Source organism: Podarcis cretensis (assembly GCF_951804945.1).
Source record: "Podarcis cretensis genome assembly, chromosome: 6".
Taxonomy (NCBI): Eukaryota; Metazoa; Chordata; class Lepidosauria; order Squamata; family Lacertidae; genus Podarcis; species Podarcis cretensis.
The window spans coordinates 86,625,173-86,636,085 of record NC_137175.1 but is presented as its reverse complement, the minus strand read 5'-3'; the positions used below and the strand labels follow the sequence as shown (position 1 = coordinate 86,636,085).

At 43.0% G+C, this 10,913-nt stretch overlaps 1 protein-coding gene across 1 annotated transcript; it reads left to right on the top strand.

Annotated features, from left to right (window-relative positions):
* Positions 1-908: 908 nt before the first annotated feature.
* Positions 909-10,280, top strand: RGS21 (regulator of G protein signaling 21; the record flags this gene model as incomplete). The annotated part of the gene is made up of 4 exons (XM_079981806.1): positions 909-923; positions 5,241-5,317; positions 6,979-7,145; positions 10,077-10,280. The coding sequence occupies exons 1-4, from the start codon at positions 913-915 to the stop codon at positions 10,278-10,280; spliced, it is 459 nt and encodes a 152-aa protein (XP_079837932.1). The 5' UTR covers positions 909-912.
* Between the last annotated feature and the right edge of the window lie 633 nt (positions 10,281-10,913).

The following is a 10,913-nucleotide window of genomic DNA, read 5'->3' as shown; positions in this document are numbered from 1 at the left end:
CCCCCCCCAGTGAGCATTTCCCCCCAAGTTGACCCAGTGCTGTTGTACATTCACAAAAGACCTGTGACAGGGAAAGAGCAATTTTTCAGAAGAATGAGCAAAATGACTACATAATTGCAAGGCCCACATTTATTGAGGTTGGTTGCTGCTTTTGTTCCACTGCTTCATAGATCTACAGTGGTACCTCGGGTTACAGATGCTTCAGGTTACAGACGCTTCAGGTTACAGACTCCTCTAACCCAGAAATAGTACCTTGGGTTAAGAACTTTGCTTCAGGATGAGAAAAGAAATCGTGTGACGGCGGTGCAGCGGCAGCAGGAGGCCCCATTAGCTAAAGTGGTGCTTCAGGTTAAGAACAGTTTCAGGTTAAGAACGGACCTCCAGAACAAATTAAGTTCTTAACCCGAGGTACCACTGTACTTATCTATAATCTAACTTACCTACTTCAATTTTTCCCGATCCTCCCAAACCATACACACATTTCAAAAGTAGGGTAAATCCTAGTATGTTTTCAATCATCTCAATAACCTGAATTCAATAGGTTTTCACCACTGACCAGGACCATCAACTATGCAATAAATAAAATAAGCAAGTATTTTGTGTTTTTATGTTATAAAATGCCCTGTGATCTTTACTTGAAGGGTGGTATATATTTATTATTATTATTATTATTATTATTATTATTATTATTATTATTATTCTCTTCTTTATTTTACAGCAATCACTGGGAGAATAATAGGTGCATTTTGGGAAATTATACTAAAGTAGATAAATAGAGAATGTCAATCTGAAAACTATAATTTATTTATCGGTTTGTTAAATTTAATGGTTCTGCTGTCCTATTACCCACAGTTTGAAAATCAACCAGAAAGAAAAAGCAAGTGTTAACTGTGACAAACAGTGGAACAAACCATGCCAGTGAAGTGAGTTTCTTGTTTATGACTTTCATGGGTTTTAACCAAATAAAGGCAACATATGAAATTCAAAAGTTGCATAATTATCAGCTTTGGGGGAGGGGGTATCACTGCACCCAAATGTGTTTTAAACATGTAAAATGTTTTCTCCTGAGCCTCTGCCATGTCACACTTCATTTGCTCTCTTATCAAGGGGGATGTTGTTCATTCTCCTTTCAGAAACACCCTCTTCCACAGTACAACTTTCACAATCTGACTGGGCCAACTGGAACCCAACTAAAACAAACTACGAGAAAATAAAATGGCGAAGTTGATAAACGGGCCAAACTCTCATTGAATGGTGCAATGAACAGTACAATAGTGACTTTATTTTGATAGGACCAATTAAGACCAACACTTTGAGCTGTTGCACTCAGATCCTAGATAACCCTTTGGCCTGACTCAGAGGGCATTTCTTATGTACTTAGGATGAAATCATAGATGACCACAACACACTTCCTCAGTTGGTGCTCATCCTTTCAAAAACCCAAAAAACTTATTAATTGTCAAAAGATCAAATGTCAATACCAGCCTTCTTCCTCCCTCATTATTTGCCCATCTGACTTTCCTCACCATGAAGAGAAATTGGGGGAACCCCCTTCCCAAATACAGTTGTCATTGTTTTTTCCTTCCATTATTTTTTGAAAGGACGTGTGCTCCCATATAGCATCTAAAAGACTCACTTCCATAGCAAATCATCAGTTCATTTCTCCTTTACTCTCACTCCGACGACCATTAATTATGCAACAAGGATATTCACTTTAAGCCCTAACTTTTATTGGGCTTGTCTGCATCATAGGTTTTGAACGTTAATTTTAATCTTAAGTAAAATGTCCGCTTCTTTCCCCTTTGGTCATATTAATTCACTGTACTAGAAGCAGCACTTCACTTGGCATGCAAAGAGACCTGGGGATTTCCATGAACCTTACCATTCCACCAGCACCCCAATAGACAGGGCCTTCCCCACCATCACTATGCCGGAAGTGTGGGGGAAGCCCAGTTCATGTCAGGAAGATTGGATATCATAGGCAAGCTGTGGGTGCTCCTGCAAATATGTGATGCAATAAGGGTGGCGCTGTGGTCTAAACCACTGAGCCTCTTGGGCTTGCAGATCAAAAGGTTGGCAGTTCAAATCCCCATGACGGGGTGAGCTCTCATTGCTATGTCCCAGCCCCTGCCAACCTAGCAGTTCGAAAGCATGCCAGTGCAAGTAGATAAATAGGTATTGCTGTGGCAGGAAGGTAAACGGCATTTCCCTGCGCTCTGGTTTCCGTCACGGTGTTCCGTTGTGCCAGAAGCAGTTTGCTCATGCTGGTCACATGTCCCGGAAAGCTGCCTGTGGACAAACATCGGCTCCCTTGGCCTGAAAGTTAGATGAGCCCCATATTTGCCTTTGACTGGTCTTAACTGTCCAGGAGTCCTTTGCCTTTACCTTTTACCTTAGTAGTGTACTCCACTAGATACACCTACATGTATCAATGCACAGGGTCTCTCTTTTTTTGTAAATGTGTTCAATATATCTGGATATGTTAATGAAACATATTGCTCCATCTCTCCATCAAGGTGAGCCAGCAGCCAATTTTAGATGCAGAAAATTCTGGGGCACAATGGACTACAATCAGCTCAGTCCATCTCTTGTGCTTGCTTTTTGGCACTTTAGGAGAAAAGACACAGGGGTAAGAGGGAAAATGTCCTGTCCTGTCAGATCTCCTGGAGGACAGAAGCTCACCCTCTCTTCCCTCCTTCCACCTCATGAAACGAGACACAGCCTGTCCACATGAGCACAGAGGGCAGGGGAAAACATACTTGCTGCTTAAGAAGAGATTTCAGAGATCTCCCTGCTCCAAAATGTCCCTGTATACCAGCTATTCAGTGTCACTGGTCCCTGAAGCCAGCCCTTTAGAGCACGCTATTCACTTTGAGCATCGCAAGAAGACACTTGCACTTGATGATACTTGATGTCAATTATTCCGCAGGGTGGTCCACCCTTTCGTGGGTGTCTGCATTATCTTGACATTGGTGGAATTGTGGTTTTTGGTTTTTTGGTTTTTGTGATGTTGGTTTTATGGGTTTTTTTGCCATTGTTGTAAGCTCCTTTGATCTCAAACATTGCTGTTGGGAAAGCGGCATGCAAATATTTTAAAAAAACCAAAATGAAGTCAGCAGGCTAAGGGACCACCTTGAGTAGAAGGTCAGAACTGCCACATTCCACTTGCTTCTGTGTTGGCAGCATGGAAGGTAGATTTGATCCAGAGGTTTGTTGTTTCCTACATACTGCCAGTATCATCATCCTAGGGCAGCTTCCAAGGCTTATGCACTAGTAGAGGTCCTACTAGTAGCCCTTGGAGTTTTCTGGCCTTGCTCCAACTCCTCCTTGCTGTTGTTCCATGTCCTCGTTCCCCCTTCAAGCAACCAAGCAGCAAGAGCAAAGAAAAGCAGTAGCCTCTGCATGCTTTGTCTTCCATCTTCAGGACAGGTGTGGATAACCTTTGAGCCCCCCCAATGTTGCTGAAAAACAACTCTAATCAGCCTCAGCAAGCATGGCTAATGATCACAAATAACAGGAAGCTGTTCAGCAATGTCTGGAAGGACAAATGTTCCTCACTCCTGACTCTAGGAGGTGCCCTGGATGGGGCCTAGAGGGAGAAACAAGCAAATATGCTGCAGCAGTAATGGCATGAAGAAGGTGGTGAGCACATTCAAGGAGCAGGGCCCAATGAAAGTATCTTCCCCATGCCTTCCAAAACATGGAACCAGCTTCTTCTTCTTTGGCTATCACTCGTAGCCAAGTCAGATTGTCTTCCATAAACACAGTTTTAACAGTGAGTCCATAAGTGACTGTGGAGGCCAATTCTGGATCCACACGCCCTTCCACAGTGGGGACATAGGTTTCCGGATGGGAGTTGATCACGGTGAGGGTTTGCCAGGCATGCCTTCCTCTTAGCATGTTTCTCCCTTCCGTACTGAGTTTGAGCATCTTCAAAGCCCATGACACCTTCAGTAAAGGCTGTTCTCCAATTGGAGCGCTCTCAGGCCAGTGTTTCCCAGTTGTTGGTGACCTTTGCTTCTTCCAGTACACTGGCATTAGTTTGCCTGTCTTTCCAAGTGATGTATAATTTTTTTTGGAGACACTGTTGATGGAAGATGCAGCACAGTCCCCATGGTACCCTACACAGAGATTATTTTCATGTAAGAACGTCGTACCTGAAGCACATCCCTTGGTTCTAACAGAACAGTGAGATTCCCTTAGCTCCTTGATCTGCCATCTCTCTTCCTGGAAGCTTTGGGGCCCATGATTAATAAACACTGTTCTCTACGGAGCTGCCTACTTAAAAATACATGGCCAAACTATTGTAGAAGGCACTGAAATAGATTAACAGCTCTTCCTTCGACACACTGCATAGTCAAAGACTTATGCAATGAATGTGTTGGGGTTGTCAGTGAGATTATGGATAACTCCTCAGATTCTCAGGGAGAGAGGGAGAGAGAAAGAGAGTCTATGCTTTTGCTCTGGTGGTACATACATCAAAGCCCAAGGGGGAGGTGCTTCTTTGGAAGCAAAAAGCACTTAAAATTATTAACTAGTTTGGAAAAGATCTTATTCTGCCCTGACAAGTTCTTAGATTTAGATAAATATGACCCGAGCAGAGAATATATTGAGCTAATTGGATTCTTTGTGCTCTCTCACAGATGGGGGAAGACAGCTTTTCCTGACACAAGCAGGAAACTAAACCAGGGGAAGGGGGAGAGAGAGGACGGAATCCTATTACTGCTTTTAACAAATGCTTAATCAAAATCTTGTTGGGAACCAAAACTGTGAAGCAAACCATTTTTAAAAACAGTACGAAATTGAGAAATAGCCCATTTATCAACCCAGTGTTAGCGTGATAACCTTTCTGATAGCTCTAGTCATCACTAGCAAAATGATTGTAGAAATTAATAGCTGGCCCATTCAATGACAAGAAGGTTTCTGGAGAGTCTCTACTGGGAGAAAAATCAGTGATACCTCTCCTGTGACTTTCTTATTGCTCACCCAATTGCATGCTTTATTACTCCTCTCTTCCCGATTAACAATCTAGGGACCCATATTAAATTACACTCTCCATCTCATGTGGCTATCTGCACAGGAAGGTGATTTGGCTGTTCAATATATGTAGTTCAAAATTGAAAGCTAACCTTACTTATATCGCTGGGCCAACACAATAGCTGTGAATCAGGATGCATACTGCATAGAGACTATCCACAGATTACATAGGCAAAAGATCACAATGCTATTTTCAAGGGTAGATGTTGTTTTCACAGGTCAGCCCCTAGGGAAACAATGGCATGGATGGATTCTGTGGATACGCTTCTGGCTAATAAAGGTAAGATGCATCTGAATGAAAGTAGTGATATCATGGTTCAACTTATATTTACCTTACTGTTCCTCCAACATGTCCAGCTCCTATACTCCTATACAGGGTAAGGCAAGGATGTGGGTGGCACTGTGTTCTAAACCCCTGAGCCTCTTGGGCTTGTCAATCAGAAGGTTGCCGGTTCGAATCTGCACGATGGTGGTGAACTCCCATTGCTCTGCCCCAGCTCCTGCCAACCTAGCAGTTCGAAAGCAGGCCATTGCAGGCAGATAAATAGGCACCGCTGCAATGGGAAGGTAAATGGCATTTCTGTGCACTCTGGCTTCTATCATGGTGTTCCGCTGTGCCAGAAGCAGTTTAGTCCTGCTGGCCACATGACCTGGAAAGCTGTCTGTGGACAAACGCCAGCTCCCTTGGCCTGAAGTGAGATGAGAACCGTACCCCTTAGTTGCCTTTGACTGGAGTTAACTGTCCAGGACTCATTTACCTTACAGGCTGAGGCAACTGATCCATAAACATTTCATTAAAGAGGAGCAGGTGGACCAGCAGAATTTCCTCATTGTCTGGGCAAATTTCATGACCAAACAACTGTTTGTAACTTGATACACTGATAACAGTAGGGTGAGCTTTTTGCCACTGAAAAGTGCCCCCAGAGGCAGATTTAGGGCAGCATGACTTATTCTCCTGCACTGGGTGGCATTTCGAGGGGGGCCCTGCATACACAGAATGCGAGAGGCAGGGGGCACCAAATGTTGCCCTTCCTGAAATTTGAAAGAACAAAGTCCGCCCCTGGTGCCTCTTGAGAAACAGGTTTCATTCCCAAAATAAAAAGTCATTGAAGATGGATTTGCGGGTCTTTGCAGACTGCAAAGTCATTCCCAAAATAAAAAGTCATTGCAGATGTAGGCAGTCCCAGCAATGAGGTGTATCTGCAACTGCCCAGTGATGTTGTGGCTATAGCAACATCACAATCACCACTTCTTTCTTCATTCATTTGTGGCATGGGCACAGAGGAACAGGCATGGACAAATCTAGTTAGGGGGATGAGGAGTTCAAAGATGTACATATTTCCCCCCGAAATATGTATTCATGCCTCCCCTAATGGATGCAAGATCAAGAATCACTGTAGAGTCACTGCAGATCGAAAGCAATGTGTTGAGGACAATCTTGAACAATTCCAGATGAAGAAAAACACATTTGTTTGTTTTTCTTTAAGGAGGCGAGTGTGTGTGCAGCCTGATTGAAATGGTTCTAGATAACACATATCATTTGGGCACTTTGGGGTTTGTTCAGCTATAACTAACTAACTAACTAACTAACTAACTGAGAGGCTGGAGATTGTCTTGCTTCATGGACATCTGAAAAAATCCCTTCAGGATAAATGTCCAAAAGACCACTACTTTATTGTTCTTTATCACCGACCATGACAAAAAAGAATCCAGCAGCCACATTGTAGCATGTTATGATTCAGGCATCCTGCTTACATCATCAGGTTGTAAGACCCAAATCTCCTCAAATCAAACTGTACTAAAGGAGGGTCTAGGAATGCATGCAACTACTCGACCAAAAGCCTGTAGAACTATTTCTATTGACTTCAGTGGGGTTTCTTCCCACTGGGTTTCTTCCCACCCGAGTGCTTGTTCCACAGTTGTGTTTTCTTATTTCTGTAGATGGCTTGGATGCATTCAGGACTTTCCTGAAGTCAGAATTCAGCGAGGAAAACATTGAATTCTGGCTGGCCTGTGAGGACTTCAAGAAAACAAAGTCAGCAGCTAAAATTCCCTCAAAAGCCAAAAAGATTTATTCAGAGTTTATCCAAACTGACGCCCCCAAAGAGGTAACCCATTTACGTGAACTCTGAAAGACTGGTGTCAATGGCAGGATTCAAATGTAGGTTTCTTTATTGGTTTGTGAGCGGGTATATTCACAAGGCCTTCATATGCAACCAACCAATGTTTCTGAAAATTCTAGCTAGTGCTGCAATACATAGGAACTAGGGGCTCCTGGCCCTACCTATTCATTGCTCTTCCACTGTGAGGAATTGCAACTGACTTGCTACACTTTGGAAATAAAGGGGGCATATCTGCCCATCTCCCATGGTATAGTTTGAAAATGTTAGACTCTCAATGTCCCAGTCTTGCTTGCCTCTTTAGATACCAATGTACCGTATATTTCTTCACTTTTTTCACCTCCTGCATTTCTGAGGGGCTCGTGTTCATTCTGCAGAGTGGGGCCCTGAATTTGTGCCCCAAAGCTTTGCACCAACAGCACCGCCAAGTGTGCAATCACTGGGCTGAGGGTTTCCTCTGGGGACCAGGAGCCAGAATTAGGCTTCAGCCTTCCATCTGCCCATCATAATCTAGGAAGTTCTGTTCCATCTCACTTCAAGTTGAGTGTGCCTTTAAAACACTGCAATAGCAAACTTTTGTGACTCAGAAATGCCCAGGTACACTCGTCAGTGCTGGCAAGTGTTAATGGTTGATTTCACTAAGCGGAGTCCTTTTGATGTGATGAAAGCTAAAACATGTCCTTTAGGACCCTCCTGTCGCACCATGCCATTTGATCATTACATACAGAAACATTTTTAAAACTAATTGGCTGGTTAATTACTCCTGTGATGTGCGTTCCCTCACTTTTACACCGATGCATCTGCTTTTGATAGAGACAGTGACCTTAGCTACTGACGTTGTCTTAGCTTTTGAGAAGATAATTTGGGGGGTTCCTTTTAAATACTTCTTAATACACCCGAGAGATTGAGCTGCAGGCCTAACTTTAGTAAAGAGGATACAATGGGAGGATAGGACAAGTGAGTACAAGATCAAGGCATTCTTTAAAAAAGAAAAAGAAAAGTAAAAGAAGTTAATACAAAAGGGTGAACTATTATCTACTTCTGACTTAGAATCGCTTTGCTGGATCAGATCAAAGGTTGATCTAATCCAGAATACTGGGTCCAAGATAAAATTCCAAGGTTCATTCAGAAGCTCAAAAAGCAAGAACTATCTGGGAAGCCACTGAGAAACACAGGAAGGTAACCAATGTCAGTCCCACTCAGAAAACATCTTTTGAAGTTAATGAACAGGACTGAATTCACAAATTTTGCAGGGTCCAGCAAAGCAGTTCTAATATTTATATGAGCACACTGACAGCCACCAGGGCAGCAAAGAGAAAACTGGAGTCACTGGAATAAAGTGTTACCACAGTCTGAATTAAGTGTGTGTGTGTGTGTGTGTATGTGTGTGTGTGTGTGTGTGTGTGAGAGAGAGAGAGGTGCTTTTTTGTGAGCATATAGAAAAATACACATGGAACGTGGTGCTATCTAGTTGAATTTTATCGTGCTTATGCACAGCTGGTTAGCTTAAGAAAGATTTGTGCTTAATTTGAAGCAAGAAACACCTTCTTAAATGACTGATGCTGTAACACGACTTTTATACATATCCTTTCATGGCATAAATGTCACTGCAGTATATCTCCTTTGTAGGCTGCTCAGGTAATGGAACAATCTCTAGGTCATGTGAGAGGAGCGCATGATGAGGTTATTCCCCCTGGGGTCAGAAACTGAGGCAATGAGGTGGAAGAGGAGCTTCAGCATAGGCATGGCTGCCAGGAGTCAGGAGCAAGTTGGCAATAAATCACATGGTGTCAGTGAAGTTAACATTTTACTCAAGGAAACACAGTTGGCTCAGGAGGACAGGTCTCGCAAGCACAGCAACTCCCCGGGTCTTTCCCTTGCAACCTGAGACTATGCCACATTGTCTGTCTTTGCTCCACCCTCTTCATACCTCTTCTGGTTCTGGGACACCAGAGCAGCAGGGGGAACTGGTCATCAGCAGCCTGCCCCATCTCTGCTTCTTGTCGCCCCTCCTATCCAGCCTCTGCTTTTGCCTCTGATTCTGAGCTGCTCTCTGCCACAGACTCTTCCTCCTCACTAAACCCTATTACCTCTTCAGCTTCTGACACCTCCTCCTCCCAGTCTGCTCCTTCTTCTCCCTCCAAACACACATTGTTGCACCACCACCAATCCCCTGGCTCCCTTGGGGGTTCCTCAGCTGGTGCCTCCCACCACTCATTGGCATCCAGTCATTCCATGACAATGTCCAAGGGCTACTCATATTACTCAAGTGCTACAGGTTGAATCATACCTCCTGTGTTGGAAAGGTAACATTAGTATTGTTTTATTTTTAAAATTTAAGGTATTCATAAGGGCCTTCAGTAAGTAGGAGGCCTTGGGTCAAGAGTGGGGGAACAAGCAGCCCTCCAGATGTTGTCATATTACAACTCTTATTACTTCTGACCATATAGAGGCAGAGGCTGATGGGAGTTCTGCTGAACAATAGAATTCTCTCTGGCAAAGAGGATAGCTGCCATTTTGTGGAATGTAGCCAGAATAAAGAGATAGTGTTTTTTCTTAAAAAAAAAAAATGTGGTGCCTGGGGGGTATATGAACTGAAAACCTATTCATAAATAAAAGAGAGGTTTGCTTTTTTGCACTGTGAAAAGTCTGATGATGTTATTTCTCATTATGCACCTAGAAAATCCGAAGCACTTTTTTAAAATTATTAAACAATAAATGGCAGCACTGCTTTCAGTGTAGGAAACCAAATTAAAATTAGTGTTCAGTATTCAAGATAATGAAAACATGACCTTCCTGCTGCTTTGCATCAAACACTGTATTTTGGGAAGCAATTCAAATAGTGTTTGTTTCTGGCTCCCTTACAACATTTCTGATCTCCCGAAAAACAAACAATTTATGCCACTCTATTCCCTGCAGATAAACATCGACTTCAATACCAGAGACCACATCACCCAGACTATTTCTGAACCGACTCTCCAGTGTTTTGATGATGCTCAGAGTTTAATCTACCATCTTATGGCTAAGGATTCTTTCCCACGGTTTCTCAAGTCAGAAGCTTATAAGGAACTCACAAAAAAGCAACAGAATGGGAACCAGAAGAGGTGGCTGCCATTTTTGTAAAGGTCAAGTTCAGAACACAATCTCCAGATATAACACAATGGTCAGATAGTGTTGCAATCAGGTAGGTGCCTCGCTGGTAGTTCAGCTTGCATGTTGAAAGAGCAGTTGTCACACTGACTAATTTCTAATTCTTTATTTCTAATTCTGATACAAAATCGTTAAGACAGCTTCACATTTAGCCAAGAACCTTAGTTCACAGTCACCAAGAGTCTCATTTCTGTAATACTAAAGCCCACTTTGTACAAGGCTCCAAAAAGTGGCATATAAATGTGGCCTGAACAATGTCAAGATTCATGTCTCTGCCTACAGCTTATGAAGTGAACCAGAGTTTATGCTATAGCCACAGCCACCCCTTACACAATCCATGTACAGTGAAAAACTGTGCTTGCATCACAAGAGTGAGGCCTACACATGTAAGCTGTGCTGCACATAGGGCTCAGATCACATTTTCTACATTCAGGGAGGGATAATATCAAGGCCACTAATTTACCATCCTTGGGTAAATTAGTTCAAGTGCATAAGATGGGCCACTGACAGGCATCCCTGTATGATCAAACCTATCTTTCTCAGTATGGCTTTCAAGTTGGTTTGGAGCAGCCTTGCTCACACTGGCAGTAAATCTGCTAATTCTCC